The 19,855-nt window shown below is 50.8% G+C and overlaps 1 protein-coding gene across 11 annotated transcripts; it reads right to left on the reverse strand.

Moving 5' to 3' along the window:
* Positions 1-4,289: 4,289 nt before the first annotated feature.
* On the reverse strand, positions 4,290-19,828 carry Cyp2s1 (cytochrome P450, family 2, subfamily s, polypeptide 1). 11 transcript variants are annotated; one of them, XR_015622763.1, is made up of 10 exons: positions 19,597-19,822; positions 18,199-18,364; positions 15,029-15,178; positions 13,056-13,216; positions 12,796-12,975; positions 11,253-11,394; positions 8,452-8,639; positions 6,212-6,353; positions 4,963-6,060; positions 4,783-4,868 (listed from the first exon to the last, which is right to left on the reverse strand). XR_015622763.1 is itself a non-coding variant. In NM_001107495.1 (9 exon segments), coding segments are annotated over 9 exon segments (1,500 nt in total). In that variant the 5' UTR covers positions 19,771-19,828; the 3' UTR covers positions 4,790-5,863.
* Positions 19,829-19,855: the final 27 nt, after the last annotated feature.

Genomic DNA, 19,855 nt, shown 5'->3' on the forward strand with positions numbered 1-19,855 from the left:
CTTCAGGGGGTTGATGCAGGACTCTGTAGTCAAAGGCAGCCTGGACCACACAGTGAGTTCCAGGTTAGCATGGGCTGTAGAATGAAGACCTGTCTCAACAAAAATCAGGGGCTGGAGAGAGAGCTCAGGGTAAACAGAGCTTGCCGCTCTCTTGCAGAACACTGAAGTTCAGTTCCATGAAGCCCAGCTGGAAGACTCCCAAGCCCCAGGAACACCAGCTCCAAGGGCTTTGACGCCATCTTCTGGCTGCTGCAGGCACCTGCATACATGTGCATATACACAGACACACATAAAGTAATAATCGTAAAGACAGCAGATATGAATCTATTTAATGCCATTAAGTTACATACCTTTGGCTAAAGAGTTGATAGGGTTTTCTGTTGTTTTGGTTTTTAAGATTCGTTTATTTTTATATATGTGAATACACTCGCTGTCTTCAGACACACCAGAAGAGGGCACCAGATCCCATCTCAGATGGTTGTGAGCCACCATGTGGTTGCTGGGAATTGAACTCAGGACCTCGGGAAGAGCAGTCAGTGCTCTTAACCCCTGAGCCATCTCTCCAGTCCCCAAATTGATAGGTTTTGATATTTGAAACCCACATGATAAAAGAAGAGAATGTATAGTGAAAGTGTGTGCTTGTGTGTGTGTGTGTATGCGTGTGAGTATGTGTGTGCTTATGAGTGTGTGTACTGGGCTGTGACCTTAGGACCTCATGTTTGTGAGGTCCAAACACTGGACCAATTGAGCTGTATTGGTGTTTCTATAGTGTTTATGAGGCAAACACTCTACCCAGAGACTATGTCTCCAAGTCAATGCTCACTGACCACAGTCGCTAGTTACATAAGTTTCACTTTGATGTCTAATAATTATTGTCTGTGGATGAAGCCATGAACGAGTTTGTCTTTTTTTTCCTATTGAAGTCATCATAATGTCAACATTTATGTTGAGAGAGTACAATGTGCAGGGTTACTATTTACCTTTTTTTTTTTCTTTTTCTTTTTTTCGGAGCTGGGGACCGAACCCAGGGCCTTGCGTTTGCTAGGCAAGCGCTCTACCACTGAGCTAAATCCCCAGCCCCACTATTTACCTTCTTATCTTTGAAACAGCCTTTAGAAATAGCTTAGGCCACCTCACACTCACCATGTACTCCGTGCTAGCCTCAAACTCTCGGTAATCAGCTTGCCTGAGCCTCTTGGGTGCTGAAATTAGAGGCCTGCACTACCATATTTAGTTCCATGACTCTTTAAATACATCACTTGGAAGATTCCAGATTTCCCTGAATGTGAATTTTAAGAGCAAAGCAAGCAAAAGTCATTGTCTTTTTTTTTTTAAAAGATTTATTTATTTATCTCTTTCATGTATATGGGCACACTGTCATTGTCTTCAGACACACCAGAAGAGGGCGTTGGATCCCATTAGAGATGGCTGTGAGCCACCATGTGGTTCCTGGGATTTGAACTCAGGACCTCTGGAAGAGCAGACAGTGCTTTTTTTTTTTTTTTTTTTTTGGGTTTTTTTTTTTTTTTTTGGAGCTGGGGACCGAACCCAGGGCCTTGTGCTTCCTAGGCAAGCGCTCTACCACTGAGCTAAATCCCCAACCCCGCAGACAGTGCTCTTAACCACTGAGCCATCTCTCCGATTTTGTTGTTGTTGTTATTGTTTGTTTGTTTCTGTTTAAGGGCCATCAAGATGGCTCAAAGGGTAGCCAGGTGGTGGTGGCACATGCCTTTCATTCCCAGCATTTGGGAGGCAGAGGCAAGTGGAGCTCTGTGAGTTTGAAGCCAGTCTGTTCATGTAGAGAATTCCAGGACAGTCAGGGCTATATAATTGAATAACCTGTCTCAAACAATAATGACAGCAGCGGCCACAACAAAAACAATATGAAACGCAATAACTTATACTCAGTTAATTATTCTGAATTCCAGAATTTCCCATTTCTTATGTTTTGCAGTATTGGTCATGAGATTCAAGGCTTCCTACATGCTAAGTAAGTAGTGTACCACTGAGCCACGCCCCCAGCCCCTCACTGGGGGATTCTAGGCAGGGGCTCTACCACTGAGCCACGCCCCCAGCCCCTCACTGGGGGATTCTAGGCAGGGCTCTACCACTGAGCCACGCCCCCAGTCCCTCACTGGGGGATTCTAGGCAGGGGCTCTACCACTGAACTTTATACCAGCCTATATTTCTTTGAAACTTATTAACTGTTTAAAATAGTAAATCCTCCCTCAGGCAAGGCGCAATCAGATAAGAAATGCCTGAAGGATCTAATTCTTATACTCTTCTATAGAATTTGAACCAATAAGGTGATCTCATGGAAAATTAAGAAAAGATAAACTTTGTGTATGCACATGCACATGTTCTCATTGTGTGGCTCTACATGCCATGGCTGGGTCAGAAGACAGTGTTGGGCATGGGTCCTCACTGTCTACCTAGTTGGAGATGAGTCTGTGGTTCACTACTGAATGCGTGAGGTTAGCCGACCTGTGAGCCTATCTTTGGCTCCTATTTTACTTTAGAGGCCCCGAGACTGTAGACACATAGTACTGCCTCATGTAGGTACTGGGGATCCCAACTCGGGTCCTCCCGATGTGTGACAAGCGCTTTATGTACTGAACCATCTCCCCAGACTACAAGAGTTTTTTGGATAAACCGCATGTGTATGTGTATAATTTTACGGGATAGGTGTTTTGTCGGCACGTATATTTGTGTACCACATATATGTGCAGTATCTTCAGAGGATACCAGATCTCCTGGAGTTGGAGTAAGAAGACAGTTTTAAGTTGCCATGTGGGTGTTTGGGATTGGACTTGAGATCTCTGGAAGAACAGTGGGGCTTTTAACTGCTGAGCCATCTCTTCAGCCCATTGGGGAGCTTTCAAAAAGACGACTTAGGTCTGGGGTGGGTGTGGGTCTGGGGTAGGTGTGGGTCTGGGGTGGGTGTGGGTCTGGGGTGGGTATGGGTCTGGGGTGGGTGTGGGTCTGGGGTGGGTGTGGGTCTGGGGTAGGTGTAGGTCTGGGGTAAGTGTGGGTCTGGGGTAGGTGTGGGTCTGGGGTGGGTATGGGTCTGGGGTGGGTGTGGGTCTGGGGTGGGTGTGGGTCTGGGGTAGGTGTGGGTCTGGGGTGGGTGTGGGTCTGGGGTAGGTGTGGGTCTGGGGTGGGTGTGGGTCTGGGGTAGGTCTGGGGTGGGTGTGGGTCTGGGGTGGGTATGGGTCTGGGGTAGGTGTGGGTCTGGGGTGGGTGTGGGTCTGGGGTGGGTGTGGGTCTGGGGTGGGTGTGGGTTTGGGGTAGGTGTGGGTCTGGGGTGGGTATGGGTCTGGGGTGGGTGTGGGTCTGGGGTGGGTGTGGGTCTGGGGTGGGTGTGGGTCTGGGGTGGGTGTGGGTCTGGGGTGGGTGTGGGTCTGGGGTGGGTATGGGTCTGGGGTGGGTGTGGGTCTGGGGTGGGTATGGGTCTGGGGTAGGTGTGGGTCTGGGGTAAGTGTGGGTCTGGGGTAGGTGTGGGTCTGGGGTGGGTGTGGGTCTGGGGTAGGTGTGGGTCTGGGGTAAGTGTGGGTCTGGGGTGGGTGTGGGTCTGGGGTGGGTGTGGGTCTGGGGTAGGTGTAGATCTGGGGTGGGTGTGGGTCTGGGGTAGGTGTGGGTCTGGGGTATTAGGTTGCTCAGTCAGTAGAGCCCACCTAGCACGTGATGAGGCCTCGGATTCCGTCACCAGCACCATAGAAAACCAGACAGGGTAAGCCAAGTCAGTGGCACTCGCCTTTAATCCCAGCACTCAGGAGGCAGAAGCAGGTGGATATGTGAGTTCAAGGCCAGCCTGGTCTACAGGACAATTTCCAGGACAGCCAGGGCTACACAGAGAAACTCTGTCTCAAACAAATAAAAAACAAAACAGGCACAGTGAGCACAGCAGTGATCCTGGCACCTGGGGCGTAGAGGCAGGAGGATCAGAAGTTCAAGGGGAGCCTTGGCTTTACAGAGAACTCAGCCTGGGCTACATGAGATTCCCCTCCTCCTCTTGTTCTTTTTCTTCCTCCCGTTCCTCCTGTTTTTTGTTTTTGTTTTTGTTTTTTTTAGGTTTTTCAAATGACCCTGGCTGTCCTAGAACTTGATCTGTAGACCAGGTTGGCCTGGAACTCACACAGATCCACCTGCTTCTGCCTCCCAAGTGCTGGGATTAAAGGGGTGCACCGCCACCGCTTACCTAAGGCCCTGTCCTAAATGAAATTAAAAGACAACGCATGTTCAATTATTTTCTAATTTTTTCTTAAAATAACCGTAACAAAGAGTGATAAGCGAAGCAGACCCAGCAGAAGCTAGTGGCCATTTTATTTTTTATTTCTGTCAGTAACGAAGATGGAACTCCGGGCCCTATACATGTTAAGCAGGCGCCCACCATTGAGCTACACCTCCAGACAGCATCGATAGAGTTGATGGCTGTTTAAAAAAAAAATGGAGTGATGGGAAAAACCAGGAGACGCCTGGTAGTGGAAACAAGGGTAGAGTGTGCGGCCTGCGTCCTTAGTGCCTGTGTGTCAGCAATCTGCTTTCAGATTTGGAGCCCTCCCAGAGGCCAGAGCTGTTGTTGGCTGAAGACTTTCCGGTGATCCTAAAGCTCACAGCAGACAGCCCCAGCCCTGTCTGTTCCCTCTCCCCACCCCCTCAGCTACACATCTGGCATTGATGTCAACAGCGAGGTGGGCGGTTACCATGTTTTTCTGCTCCCTCCCAGCCTCAGGGGAGGGGCGGACTCCCTCATCCCCACCCCTTACTCACACAAGCCGAGGGTGTCCGTTCCCGGGCCAGAGACAAACTTTTATTGCAAAATGGGGACACAAAGAGGTCAGATATGGCTTCTGTCCTGATAAGGAGGGCTGGAAACATCCAACAGCACTCCCCTGCTCCATCCCTGTTTGACCAGTTAGTCCTTCCAGGGGAGGGGTACATTTCCAGCACTCCCATGAGGACTTGTAGGCAGCCTGAGATCAGAATGTGTTTGAGAGCAGGCCCCTGATAATGCAATTATGTAAAACACGACTGGGAATTTTTTCCTCTGGGTCTGTGGTCCCTGTCTGTACAAGGTCTGTGAGCGCAGTTACAGACCAGGAAACAGTTATATTGGGGAAATTTGCTGGAAGGAGCATGTTTGAGGGGCAAGGGTGTGGAGGCGGCGGGGGAATAGTTTGTCGTCACGGTGTGTCTCAGTGGGAAGACGTTTGGAAGAGCCAAGATGTTGTCGTGTAAGGTTTGGCTGTGTGGATTTCTGGCTAGTGGCCGTAGATGGAGATGCCTGGATGGTGGTGAGGTCATTCCATGGGAGTAGACAGGAACATCGTTCTGGCTGTGACACGACCCCAGCTGGGGCATGCTGTTTTCTATGGCAGGGACCCAGCAACGTGGTGCTGAGAGCGTTAGACAGGGAGAGTAAGAGTCCTGAACGCGGTTGGGTTGTTTGCGCGTCTGTGTAGGCTAGATTAAGGTTGTGTGCATACGCAATTGTGTGGTGGATGGTGGGTATCTAGCTATATGCTTGTGATGCCGGATGGTCTACATTACATTGATGTAGGCTGGAAACCTATGCAGCTCTTCTTCATGGCGGTGCATACCTTTAATTACAGCAACCAGGGCGCTGAGGCAGGAGGATCACAAGTTTTGAGATCCGCTTGTGTCCCATAGCAAGATCCCGTTTCAGACAGCCCTCTCCAAAAAAGCATACGCGTCGGTTGCCGTGCGGTTATGTCCTGGGGATGTGGCCCCCTGGTCTTCACAGCTACCTTGGTGCATGGTGTGTGGTATGGGGTAGCTCCCGAGACTCCTGCTTCACACACTGTGTCGTCCCAGGTGGCTCCCACCTTCCAAATTCCTTCCTTCATCTGGACTGATCGCCAGTGGGCCAGACCTGCAGCTGGAAGTCCGGGGGGATGTTGAAAAGTCCACGGACAGCTGGCTTCAGACTCAAGTCACCCGGCGGGCACGGGGTGTCCAGGGAGAAGGCTTGCAAGATGGAAGTGAAGAAGAGCCACAGCTCCGCCCGAGCCAGGCCTTCTCCTAGGCAGACTCGCTTACCTGGTGGGAAGGACTGAGTCAGCCATGGTCACATCTGGGCTCACGGGACCCTGGGAACCGACAGAGACCCAGGGGTGCGGGAAAGCGCCTCCCCAATTGGAGCCACGGGCCAGTCAGCACCCTCTGATTATCCCGAAAGCCCATTAGATACCTAAGGAGTAGGGCAGGAAGGCTTCGTGTTTTCTAATCCGACCGTCGTCGTCCAGGAAGCGGCTTGGATGGAACTCTTCCGGGTTCCGGAAAACCGCAGGGTCGTGCAGTACGGAGCCAATCAGAGGAAAGACCTCAGTGCCCTGAGGAGACAGGTGAAAGCTCACACAGTTGGGTGTTCTCCATGTATACTCTTAAAATAACTGGATTAAAAATTAAGTTATTTTTTAAAGAAAAGATTTATAGGTATTTAGTTGTTTTTTTTTTTTAATTTTATGCATGTGTGTCAGAGTGTGTGTATGTGCATATGAATCCTTGTAGGTGCAGAAGCGTCGTGTCCCCCTGGAGCTGGAGTTACCGGCAGCTGTGAGCCACCCAACATGGATGCTGAGAACGAAACTTGGGTCCTCAGCCACAGCACTGTGCATTCTTTTTTAAATAACCACTTCTGTGCCTTTCTCTCTCTTCTCCCGTTTGCTCCTACTTTCGTTCTAGGCCTGGTGTCACTATGCATCCCAAGCTAGCCTTGAACTGGCAGCAATTCTCCTGCCTCAGTTTCTCAGTGGTGACATAGCAGGTGTTGTGTTACCACACTGGGATAACCAAGCGTTTTCTTTCACATTCACACCCACTGCCTTGTATGTAACAGGCTCACACGGACACAGTCCTGTCCTGTCCTCACACCTTGAGTCTCTGGAGTTAAGCTCAGGAAGGAGAAGCCCAATTTAAAGACGGAGAGTCTGGGTGTAATGGCACGAGCCTGGAGGCTGAGATAGGAAGGAGGCAAGATTGCAAGTTCAAGGCCAGCCCATGCTATTTAAAAAGATCATATTTCCTTGTTTTTTGTTTGTTTGTTTGTTTGTTTTTTTCTGGAGCTGGGGACCGAACCCAGGGCCTTGCGCTTGCTAGGCAAGCGCTCTACCACTGAGCTAAATCCCCAACCCCTGATTTTTCTTTTGAAATATGATCATTGGGGTTGGGGATTTAGCTCAGTGGTAGAGCACTTGCCTAGCAAGCGCAGGGCCCTGGGTTCGGTCCCCAGCTCCGGAAAATAGAAAAAAAAAAAAAAAAAAGAAAGAAAGAAAGAAAGAAAAATAAAAAAAACCAACCATCCAAACAAACCTCCACAAGGGTGTGCGTCTAGGATGTAAGTTGGTGGTAGAACATTTGCTTAATGTGTAAGAGGTCCTGGGTTCACCCCTAGTACCTTATAGGGTGAAGGGAGGACTATGAAAAAAATGGGAGAAACTAAGGCCTAGAGAACTTAAGCAGTAGCCAAAGAAACCCCTAGGGGAGACTGGCAAAGTGTGCTATTTTTATACTGTTTTGAGATTCTGGGAGTCTGTTGTGATCTCGAGATTAAATTGTGGCTGTACGAAGTCACCTCTCTGGGGAATGTCGCAGGGAGGCAAGACAAGAGTATGTGTGGGAGGGATGTCCAAGAAGGGACAGGCAGGGAGGGCTGCAGTCCCTCGGGCCAGACCAGAGCTTGTGTATTCTTGGGGCTGTCATGGGAGAGGGTGAAGGCAGGCGGAGGAGTCAGAGCAGAGGGGCAAAGTGTGATTTGCTACAAAGTCTGGCCCCTGGCATGTGAGCTGTGAAGGTTAAGGAGCTCCCGGAAAAGGATCATGGAACTGTTACTAAGTAACAGAAAGAAAGGTTGAAGTGATTAAAGCTTAGGTCCTGGGTTCAAATCTTGTCTTCCCACTCTCTGGCTGGGTGCACACCTCTTAGTTCTGCCATCTGTAAAATGGGTGTGATGACTGCATAGGATTGTTTTGCAGATGAAAGAAAATGACGCTAACAGAAAGCATCCAGAACAATGGCTGACACGATGTAAGGTGTTTATTATGACATTGTGGCTGTCCTCTGTGTGTACATGGGCACCCATCCACCATCAAGAGCTGGGTAGATATTTTTCAAGCATTATTTTACAAGTCCGAATGACTATTAGTATCGTTATTCCTAATTTAGAAGAGGGGTATTTTGAAGCTCAGCGGATGAAGCAATTTGTTCAAGTTCCAGCTAGAAAATAACAGGGCTAACTAGCATAAGGATTTGATTCCAGAAGGAGCCGCTGCTGTTCTCTCAGGATTGGAGGTATGTCGCCCCCTGGTGGTTCTATTCTGAACTGTTTTTCAATGGAGGCGGGAGAGAAAGGGGTGGACCAGACAGAGGCAGAGACATCCAAAGGCAAGTCCCAGGGCAGAGGTAATTGCTCTGGCCGTGCCATACACCTACCTTGGGCAGAGTATATCCTCTGAAGGAAGTGGTCTTCGTGACGGTGTGGGGCATTCCCATGGGTACCAGGGCCAGGAGCCGCTGTGCCTCGTGTAAAACAGCATCCGTGTAAGGGAGGCGAACTCGATCGCTGAGACTTGGAGTCCTGCTGGGACCCAGCTCCTGGATCAGCTCCTCCCGAACACGCTCTGAATCAAGAGTGTTACGGGTCAAGGGTGGGATGGACCCCTAGGATTCTTCCCCCAGAAGCCTCATCTTGTGCAGGAGTGGTTTGGGGGTGAGGCTAGCAGCAGGTGAGGAGCAGGTAAGCCTGGGGTCTCGTCTGCCTATGTTGGATATTGTATCTATTTTGCCTTAACTCCCTTAGCAAAAAAATGGTGTTGAGAGTGGCTGTCCTGTAAATCGCTACATAAACCAGCCTAGCCTCGGACTCACAGAGATCACTTTCCTCTGCCTCCCAAGCAATGGGATTAAAGGTGTGGGCATGGTGGAGACTGTTATTGATCACCATTTTCTAGATGAGGAAACTGAGACCCACAGAGCCTCAGACATCCACTCAAAGTCATAGCTGAGTCCAGTAATGGCCCTGGGCCTTAGAGTGCTGCTTATCCGGTCAGGCTACTTCACTAGGGGTCAGGTTACTTCACTAGCCTTCAGGCATTTAGCTGGAGACATTGAGTTCCCTGGGGGTGGGATTGGGGGTGGGGGTGGGATTGGGGGTGGGGTTGGGGGTGGGAGTGGGATTGGAGGTGGGGGTGGGGAGTTCATTCCCAGCCTGGCCTGTTATCCACCTGCCCTTCCTCACTTACTACAGGTTCAGGGTTAGCCTCAGCTCTGATCATGACCTCTTTTTCATTGCTTTGTTTGTTCTGTTTTGTCTATGAGCCAGGCTAGAGTGTATCTCCACGTGTAACCAAGCCTGGGCCTCAAACTCACATCCTACTAAGCGTTGGGATTACAGGTGTGCACTACCACACCTAGATGGGGTGTGGGGGATGGGGGTGTGCACACAAGTGTGCTGGGGCGCCCAAGGAGGATGTCCCTGTCTTGCTCCATTACTAGCCACCTTATTCCCGTTATCTACGGCTGAACCCGGAGCTAGGCTGGCAGCCAGTAGTGATTTTCCGGTCTCAGCCCCTCCTCCCTTAGTGCTGAGTTATGGTACAGCTGTGCCAAGCATTTTACATAAATGGTGAGGATTTGAACTCACATCCTCATGCTTGTGCAGCTGCCCTCTGAACCATCTCCCTATCCCTGATTATAATTTTTAAACTCCAGGCCTGGTCCAGTGTCTTGTGAAGTTTGTATTCTTCTCCGTGTGTGTGTGTGTGTGTGTGTGTGTGTGTGTGTGTGTGTGTCTTTGTGTGTGTGTGTGCATGTGTGCATGTTGTGGGGTGCTAACTGGGAATGTTACCCAGAGCCTCCTGCTTGCCTTCCAAGGTGACTTTAATATATTTCCCCACCTGCATTTGCCCTCCTTTTTCTTATGACAGGTTCTTGGTAAGTAGCCAAGGCTGTCATTCACTATGTGATAAAGGCTGGCCTTGAACTTGTGGCAGTCATTCTGCTTCAGGCCTCCTGAGTGCAGGGATTACAGGCAAGACCCACAGTGTTCAGCATCCCCTTTGACAGCAACACCGTCCTCATCTTTCCTGTCTCTAGCTCAGGGTGACTCCACTGTCCGCAGTTTGCCAGCTAGAAACTCAAGTGTACCCTTGGACAAGTCCTCCTTTCCTTGTTCTCAAGACCAGCCTATTCCGCTTCTATCCCCTGTGTCCCGCCTAACCCTGTCTTATTTCTTCAGGTTTCTGTCCTCCTACTGGAGCGCTTGGGTCTTCTCTCATCATTTACAATCCGCTGTGCGTGCGCGCGCGCATGTGTGTGTGTGTGCGCGTGTGTTCCTACATGCATGTGTGTACATGTGTGCCTGTGAGAGTATGCACATGTGTGTATGTATGTTCCTGCATGCATTCATTCATGTGTGTGCCTGCGTGCATGTGCATATGTGTGTATGTGTGTTCCTGTATGCATGTGTGTGTGCGTGTGTTCCTACATGCATGTGTGTACATGTGTGCCTGCGTGAGTGTGCGCATCTGCATATGGTGTTCCTGTGTGTGTGTGTGTGTGTGTGTGTGTGTGTGCATGTGTGCATGTGTGCATGTGTGCATGTTGTGGGGTGTTAACTGGGAATGTTATCCAGAGCCTCCTGCTTGCTAGGCAATCACTCTACTCTACCATTGAGTCACATCCCCACCTTTCACCAGTGGATCGATTCTAAGCAAGGGCTCTTGAGCTCCCCTTCACTGTCCCCTGAGACTCTAGGCAAGAACTCTGCCACTGAGTTCCAGTCTCCTACAGTTCAATCTGTCATGGAAGCTCAGATATTTTCTAAAATGCAGATATAAACTGCATGCGGTAATTTAAACATCCAGCACTAGGGAAGCCGAGCTAGGATGCTGAGTTAGAGACCAGCCTGGGCTAAACAGTGAGCAGCAGGCTAGCTTGGGCTATAAAGTATGATCCTATCTCAAATAAAAATAAATGCACAAACCAATCATATCTTCCCTGTTCAAGATCCTTCTATGGCTCCCCATGAGTGGGGACAAGGTGACAAGGTGGCACAGGTGGGTCCTGTCTCGCCTCTCACTACATCTTGCACTGTGATCAGAAGTTCTGGAAGCCCTCGCCACTCGGGGAACCCCTTGGGGAACTCCAAGCCATGTTCTTTTTCATTTCCACATTCTGTCCTCTGGAACCGCTGCTCTGGTTCCTGGGGCCGCCTGGCAGGACCAGTTTCTTACTTTGGACTTGAGGGTACTTCAGTAGGAGCAGAAGGGCATAGCGGATGGTGGCTCCGATGGTCATAGTCCCAGCAAACAGCAGGTATGTGACTGTCATCAGCAAGTTCTTCTCGGTGAATTCTGTACCTGGGTCTTCTTTCTCCTGAGTATTGAAATAAGTGTTTGGGACAAGTTGGGAAGTGAGGAACTGTTATTTAAGTGGGATACAGATTCAAGTTTATTTATTTATTGTTGTTGTTGTTGTTATTATTATTCCAGACAAAGTTTCTCTGTGTATCCTTGGTTGTCTTGGAACTCACTCTGTAGACTAGGCTGGTCACAGAGATTTACCTGTTTCCTTCCTCCTGAGTGCTGGGATTAAAGATTTTAAAAAAAATATTTTTTAAAAAATTTTATGTGTGGGCATGGGTGTGCCATGGTATGCATATGGAAGTCAGAGGACAACTTGCAGAAGCTGGTTCTCCCTGTCCTATGGGTCCTGGGTCTCAAACACAGATAGTCAGATTTGATGCCAAATCCTTTTACCCACCAAGACAAGTCATTGGTCATTACTCTTGTTTATGAAACAGGGTCTCATGTAGCTCAGGCTGGCCTCATACTTGCTATACAGATGAAGATGACCTCCTGCTTCTGCGTCCTAGGTGCTGGGATGACAAGTGTGAGCTACCATAACCAGTTCATGTGGTTCTAGGGGTGGTACCTAGGGCTTCCTGCTTGCTAGAGAGCTCTGCCAACTTGTATACAGACACATGGAGGTAGAGAAAAGACCTGAAGCCAGGCCTGGGGGGTTAGCCCTTAGGAGGCAGACACAGGGGGATATCTCAAAGTTCCAGGCCAGCCTAGGCCTCAGGGTGAGTTCCAGGCCAGCCTAGGCCTCAGGGTGAGTTCCAGGCCAGCCTAGGCCTCAGGGTGAGTTCCAGGCCAGCCTAGGCCTCAGGGTGAGTTCCAGGCCAGCCTAGGCCTCAGGGTGAGTTCCAGGCCAGCCTAGGCCTCAGGGTGAGTTCCAGGCCAGCCTAGGCCTCAGGGTGAGTTCCAGGCCAGCCTAGGCCTCAGGGTGAGTTCCAGGCCAGCCTAGGCCTCAGGGTGAGTTCCAGGCCAGCCTAGGCCTCAGGGTGAGTTCCAGGCCAGCCTAGGCCTCAGGGTGAGTTCCAGGCCAGCCTAGGCCTCAGGGTGAGTTCCAGGCCAGCCTAGGCCTCAGGGAGAGTTCCAGGCCAGCCTAGGCCTCAGGGTGAGTTCCAGGCCAGCCTAGGCCTCAGGGTGAGTTCCAGGCCTGATTACAGAGTAAGGTCATATCTCACCAAAAGTAAAAAGGGAAGAGAGTAATAAAGACCCTCAGGGGAGCTCTCAGTCTCTGAAGAAAGAAAGCTCTTTATAGCAGACTAGAATCAAAAAGGAATGGTCTCTTCCTCTAGCAAAATAAATCCTCCCCAGAGTCCCATCCTGAGTTCACCCCGGGAATGAGGGCTCAGCATACGCTAAGTAAATGGACTATTAGCTAGGCCAGTTGCCAGTCATATTCAAGAGGGACTTTCCTCTTCCACACCTGCGCCATCTTTTGCAGGAAGGCATCGACGACGTCACGAGCAGGACCTGAGGTGTGGGAGCGTCCCTGGTGTCTCTGTACCTGCTGGATAGTGAAGGCAGCCAGGGTGCCCAAGTGGTGCTGGAGCTGTGTGTGGGGGCCTGGCAAGGGCTGCAGTAGCCAGGAGAACATCTCGTAGGCCTGTGGGTACAGGAAGACAACTCATTCCCAGAGCGTTTGACAGGAAGCTTTGGGGGCTAGAGAAGGCCTCCAGCACTTACCTGGCCCCATGGAGAGCTGATCCCCAACAAGGTCCCACTTGCTGCCTGGATCACAGCCTGAAACTCTTTATCTTCATAGGGCAAACGGATGCCAAAGATGAGGGAACAGACAACATTAGAGGTAGCCTGGGCCAGCAGCATGGAAGGGTTGAATGGACGTCCTGTGAGGCATAGAAGGCAGAGAGAGAGAGAGAGAGAGAGAGAGAGAGAGAGAGAGAGAGAGAGAGAGAGAGAGATTAGAATTAGATAAAAAGAGGCAGAAAGAGCATTACACTAGTTGTGGTAGCTCACACCTGTATTCCTGGCCCTTGAGAAGCTGAGACAGAAGGATTGCTGGGAGTTCAAGGGTTACAGAGTGAGACTATGTCTCGAAAAGCAAAAAAACAAAACACACACACACAGACACACACACACACAGACACACACACACACATACACACACACACACACACACCCCAAACCTAAAACAAAGCCTAGCAACAAAGAGAGAGAAAAGAGAGAGAACAGGGCATCTGTCTTTGGGTTGCAGCATTTGAGTGGTTTGGAGTATTGAGAAAGGCCAGAAGAGTTTTGGTCAGAGGTGTGCCCAGTGCCACACTGTGGAAAAGAGAGGCAAGCATGGGACTGGATCAAATCTCTAGGGTCTGTCTGGGTGGAAGCCAGGCCAGGCCAACGGATTCTCTTACACAGATGCCAAGGAGAACAAAGGATCACCTGGGAGATAAAGCCCTAATGGAGTATTTGGAGAATTCAAAGAATACATATCTGGGACAGAAATGACGTTCTCTGGATTAAGAAAGGAGAGGGCAGACTGAATAGCTTATCTTAAAAAGGTGAAGAGTGAAGCCAGGCAGTGATGGCGCATACCTTTGGTGCCAGCACTGGGGAGACAGAGGCGGGTGGATCTCTCTGAGTTCAAGGCCAGCCTGGCCTACAGAGTGAGGTCCAGGACAGCCAGGGCGACACCGAGAAACACTGACTTACAAAACCCAAGTCTACTCTGCCTTACTTATCGCAAAACAAATGTCTCATATGTGAACCGTGATTCAATTCAGAACGCGAATGACGAGCAATGTTTTTGTCGGACAGCCCTGATTTAAATAAAACCGACTTGTGGTGAAGCGGAAGTGAGCTTCTGTAGAATAACAGCTCCAGCTGCATGCTAGCGGGGCTCTCTCCCCCTTTCTCAAGATTAAGTAGTTACGTTCAATGTTCCACAAAGATGGGGGTGTCACCTCACACCTATTGAGTGGTTTTACACTTGGATTCATATAGCTGGGCGTACAAACATGTTTGAACACGGGGAACATTCTATCACTGTCTCAGAAATAAGAAGGCCACCTGTGTTTCGCTTTGTGTTCACTGGCCTGTTACAGGCAGTGGCTAAACCTCAGGAAGCAACTGTCTGTTCCTGACGCTGCTGATTTCATTAGAATCCCCTGTGTCAAGGATGCTGTTTTTTACCATTGAAAGACACTTACTGTGGTTTATTTATGAAATCAGATAAACAGCGCGCGCGCGCACACACACACACACACACACACACACACACACACAGAGAGAGAGAGAGAGAGAGAGAGAGAGAGCGTGCCAGGCATGGTAGCTCACACCTGCAGTCCTAGCACTTGGAGACTGAGGCAGAAGGATTAATTACCAGTTCCAGGCCAGACAGACTGGCCTAACTAGTAAAATTCTGTCTCAGACAAAACAAGACAAAGGAGATAGGGGGTTAAAGAGGAAGGAAGGGAGAGAGGGAGAAAGAGAGCCTGCTCAAGGGTACCAATGTCCCAAGGACAGGGAGAACAGTTGTGGCACCTCCAGGGATAAAGGACAGAGTCAGCGAGGAGGTGAGCAAAGTTCCCCACCCTGTGCACCCCCCACCACTCCTTAGCAGATTCACCACCACCCAGGAACAAAGGGGACGGTTCCTCTTCCCCTTGGCTGGAAGCATCTGTCGGCTCCACCCTGCTGACCTTCCGTCCGCTGGAAAGCCTTCACCAGATTCTGCACCTCCTCCTGGATCAGCTCCTCGCCCTCTCGCTTGCCCATGCCCAGGTCCCGTAGAGCCAGCAGGGTGAATTTCCTCAGCTGTTTCCACCGCTCCCCATTGGCAAAGAAAACTCCTGCATAGAAAGCCAGATTCAGGAAGAGACTGGTCCCTTCCCTTCAGTGAGATGTCCCAGGGCCCTGTCCTGAACCTGTACCAGCCTGGCAGATGGTCTGTGCATACGCGAGCGCGAGCGTGAGCATGTGCGTGCGCGCGCGCGTGTGTGTGTGTGTGTAATAAGGACTCAGTAGGTGATCTATAAGTACACAGTTGACTTAGCTCTTTATCCTTTGAGCTTAAGCCAGAGGAGATAGCCTGAACGTGTGACTAACCACCCATCACCTTTTTATCCCTCTTTGTCCCCTCGTGTCCCAGCATGTGTGGAGGAGCACCATGGGTCCTGAGGAGCCAAGGTGAGAATATGAACAGAGAGCAAGAAGGTTAAGGTCACATCGTCTTTTCTTTTATCCAAGACACATGCCTTTGCACAGTTCTCCCCTCCTGAGCTCAGAGCTATGGGATGAAGGCTGGCTTGTAGTGGCAGTTGGAAGCTGTCCTGGGCTCCTCTCATGTCTGAAACCAGCTTCTAGATCTTTCCTTTCCCTACCTCAGCCCCACTACCCATCCCTTGGCTGTTCCTCAGAATCCTAGCCCTCTCAGCCTTCTCTGACAAATACATTTTCTCTCCATCCTTAGTCCTTGTCATGGTCCAGCTAGTCCCTCCTCTGGGCTTTTTTTTTTTTTTTTTTTTTTGGTTCTTTTTTTCGGAGCTGGGGACCAAACCCAGGGCCTTGTGCTTCCTAGGTAAGCGCTCTACCACTGAGCTAAATTCCCAGCCCCCCTCCTCTGGGCTTTTAACCTTCAGTTCTGTTCACTCCATAGCCTTTTCCCTGGGGAAATGCATAGCTCTCAGAAAACCAGAGCCCAGCTGCTCTTGTGTGACTCACAGGCCTGCTAGGTGGACAGAAGCATGATGACTTCTAGCTTTATTAATCATCAACTACAACTTCTCTCGTTTCCTCAAAGGCTTCATTCACAATCCCCCAACCCCACCTGGACCCTTGCTGTTTTCTCATGCTCCCACCCCTCTAGTTCTTTTAGGGGTTGATGGACATGAACCTAGTTAGGGCTTTGCACATGTTAAGCTCTCTACCAGTGTTAAATTCTCTTCCTTGGGCCCTCACTGGGGGATTCTAGGCAGGGGCTCTACATTGAGCCACGCCCCCAGCCCCTCACTGGGGGATTCTAGGCAGGGGCTCTACCACTGAGCCACGCCCCCAGCCCCTCACTGGGGGATTCTGTGAGGATTCTACCACTTAAGTACATTCCTAGATGCAGTCTATTGTTTTACTTATTTTAAAAGATTTATTTTTTTTAAATTTCTCTGTGTGTTGTGTATGTTCACACATATACAACAAGTGCCTGGAGAGGCCAGAAGAGGAGGTCAGATCCCTTGAAGCAGGAATATAAGCTATTGTGAGCTGCCCAAAACGGGTCCTGGGAACAAGGCTCAAGTTCTCTTTAAGAACTGCTTAACCATCTTCCTTGACCCCATCCTTTTGTTTTTAATTATTAATGATTTTTTTTGAGAGGGTCTTGCTATGTAGCCCAGGCTGGCCTGAACTCCTAACAATCCTCTTGACTCAGCCTGTTGAGTACTTGGATCAAAGGCCTAAGCCGCCACTCTCTGCTGCTTCCCCAGCCTCGAGGAACTCCACTCCCTCATTGTGTTGCAGCCCAGATGTCACCTGCTCTGAGAAGCCTGCCTCCCTCCCCACCCCACTCCCAGTTCAGCACCTCCACCCCCACACTGTGTCCCTGCTCTCAGATCCGTGCTTCTTCTCACTTTAGAATTCTATCCCCTCTGTAGTTTCTACATTTTTCTCACAGCCAAAAGACACGGCATGTGCCTTGGAAAACTGAGTGTCCTCAGTACCTAGGACAGGGCCAGGCACCGAGGGCCTGTGCACTGAAGACATCCATTCTCTTTCCTCTATACATGCGAGCATGCTGGTCCTTTTGTCTGGATATAACTTCCCTTCTAGCCCAAGAGCTGCAGCTTCGACAGACTCTTTGTCCTGTCGTTTCTTGGGTATGTCTCAGAGCATAGGCTGCGTCTGGCACCGCCTCTGGATTCCTAGAATCCTAGATTCCCCCCAACCCCCAGTGCTAGCTCGCCCTTCCTATCCTGTCTGCTGACAGGCTGTCTGGGTTCTCTAGGGGAAGTAGGCAGCTTAGTCACTACTGTGCTGCTGGACTTTTCTGTGGTCCTGGAGACTGAAGCCAGGGCTCCACACATGCTGCTCATGCTTCCCATCTTAGCATAAAGAATTATTTCTGTGTTTTGGGCCCCCTGGCCCTCTTCTCTTGCTTTTGGTTTGGGCATGGAATCCATGGCATTACACAAGCTAGGGAGAGGACAAGATCCTTGGCCCTTCATTAGTGAATTCTAAGAAAATACTCTGTTGAACCATGCCCACTGGGGGATTTTAGGCAGGGGCTCTACCACTGAGCCACACCCCAGCCCATCAATGGGGGATTCTAGGCAGGGGCTCTACCACTGAGCCACACCCCAACCCCTCACTGGGGATTCTAGGCAGGGGTTCTACCACTGTGCCACGCCCCCAGCCCCTCACTGGGGAATTCTAGTTAAGTACTTTCCACTGAACAAGGCCTGCAACTATCACTGGTAGGTTCTATGCATACTCTACCACAAATCCTAGTCACACTGTCATGTCCTATGTAGCCCAAGCTGACCTTGAACTCACTATGTAGTGCATGCTGAGTTCCTCCAGTCTTAGCCTACCAAATGTTGGGAATGAGCCACGTACGTCAAGCTTCCGTGCCATGAGTGCTTATTTATCAATTCCCGGATAAGGGAGTAGTAATTATGATCACTCTGGTTGGAAGTCGGTGAGTAAGCACCCACTTGACACAAGCCTGCTCTCTTCTTTAACAACCTTAGTACAACCTTCAATGACAGGCACTGTTGTCACCCCATTTCCTAGAAAGGTAGGCACTTAGTCACCTGTACAAAACCTTCCATACCTTTAGTGGGGCAAGACCCAGCAGCCCCCATTTGCACTCATGACTCACCGTGACCATCAAAGGTCTTGTCCAGAGTTGCCAACGTTCCCCGCCCGCTGAATTCCTCAGCCTGACCTCCCAGGGCTTCTCGAACAGCATCATGTCCAACCAGGACCACCACGCGGCGCCAGGGGCCCAGGTGTACCGTGAACACAGGCCCATACTTCTTACTTAGCTGGGGGCAGAGAGGGAGAAGAGGGTCCCAGGGGAGCTGCCTCTATCAGGCAGTCTGTATTAGTTCCACACCGTGTGGTGTGGCTTTTACCCCCTGTATCAGGAACTGGTCTGCTCTCCACTGCAAGCAAAAAGTATCCCTTTGGGAAGCTGCTCTCCTTTTGCATGAGCGTGTGGAATGGGAGCTTCAGCCCATCCCCACCCTCACCCTTTTATTTTTCTGGAGACAGGTTTTCTCAGTGTAGCTCTGGCTGTCCTGGAACTCTCGCTCTGTAGATCAGGCTGGCCTCAAGCTCACAGAGATCCTCTGCCTCCAGAGTGCTGGGATGGGGGCTTCTTAAACATATCCCTTTGCCTTCCCTCTCGGCTCTCTGAACCTTTGATCTTGAGACCATCCACAACCAGCTTTGGTTTGGCTTAATCCCCCTCTTCCCAGTACCTGGCTACCCCTTTCAACCTCTACTGAACACTTAAATATCACAACCAAGTGCCATGAAGCATGTGTCCCGTCTCTCCCTTAGACGCCCACTCCTCTTTTCTGTCCTTAAAAGTTCCTCAGAATATTTTTGAATGGAGAACTTCACTCCCCCCCCCCCACTACCCCCAGCAAGTTGGGACTGCCTCCCCATCCTCCCACCCGGTGGCAGGAACTCCTAGCTCCCTCCTAGCAGAGCTACACCCGCCTCCCACTCTGGGAGTCTCTGAGGCAGATTCCTTCAGCCCTAGGATGCTCTTTGCTCAGCCCCCTCCAGCTTCCAGATGCTTCCTTTCCAACGGGTGGTGGTGGGGACGACAAGCTCGCCCACCACCCTCTTGCTTAGAGAATGCCTGCTTTGCAGCTTTCGTACCAGCTCACTAACTTCCAGCAATCTGTGGGTCCCTGAGACCTGGGACCCCTACCCCTCTGGGTCTTGGTCTCATTTCCTCCTAGACTTCTGTGAGCTGTGTCTCTCCCAGCTCTCGTACCCCTTTCAGGGCATTCCTTTTCTTTCTTAGCCCAGGATTCCACTTCCAGGACTGGCTGAGCTCTGCCCATCCCAACCTGGATACCCTCTCTCTCTTGCCCAGCCTGGGTCAACTTGTTTGCGTCTCAGGCTCAAGGCAATCATAGTCTCTTTGCCCTCAGGACTCCTGCTTCTGCAAGACTCATCTGCCCAGACACTTAGAAGGCTCCCCGCCCCCCGCCCCCCGCCCCCGCGCATATCCCGTTAGGATGTCCTTGCGATCCCTTACCCGTAAGAACCCCGAGTACAGCGCCCCGGGCCGCAGCTGCAGGAGGTTCCCCAGCAACGGCAGCGGCGTGGGCCCCGGGGGTAGCTGGCCTCGGGCCGGGGTCCTGGGCAGCGTCAGAGCCAGCAGCAGCAGCAGCAGGGCCAGCAGCAGCGCCCAGGTGCTGGCTGCCTCCATCTCTGCAGGTCGGCTGGGTCTGCACCTCCTAGAAGCTCCTCGCGGCCCGACTAGTTAGGGGCGGGAACGGGGCGGCTCCCTCCTC

The sequence above is a fragment of the Rattus norvegicus genome, chromosome 1 (assembly GCF_021556685.1).
Source record: "Rattus norvegicus strain SHRSP/BbbUtx chromosome 1, alternate assembly SHRSP_T2T, whole genome shotgun sequence".
NCBI classification, from domain to species: Eukaryota; Metazoa; Chordata; class Mammalia; order Rodentia; family Muridae; genus Rattus; species Rattus norvegicus.

Excerpts from the sequence above, each read along its gene's own strand:
- Cyp2s1 (XM_087555043.1), bottom strand. The coding sequence starts at position 15,104 with ATGGGCAAGCGAGAGGGCGAGGAGCTGATCCAGGAGGAGGTGCAGAAT. Across the intron at positions 8,640-11,252 it reads GAAGTACCCTCAAGTCCAAA|AGCGTGTTCGGGAGGAGCTG; the intron begins GTAAGAAACTGG and ends CTCTTGATTCAG. Across the intron at positions 6,061-6,211 it reads CTTCCTGCCCTACTCCTTAG|GTAAGCGAGTCTGCCTAGGA; the intron begins GTATCTAATGGG and ends CCTTCCCACCAG.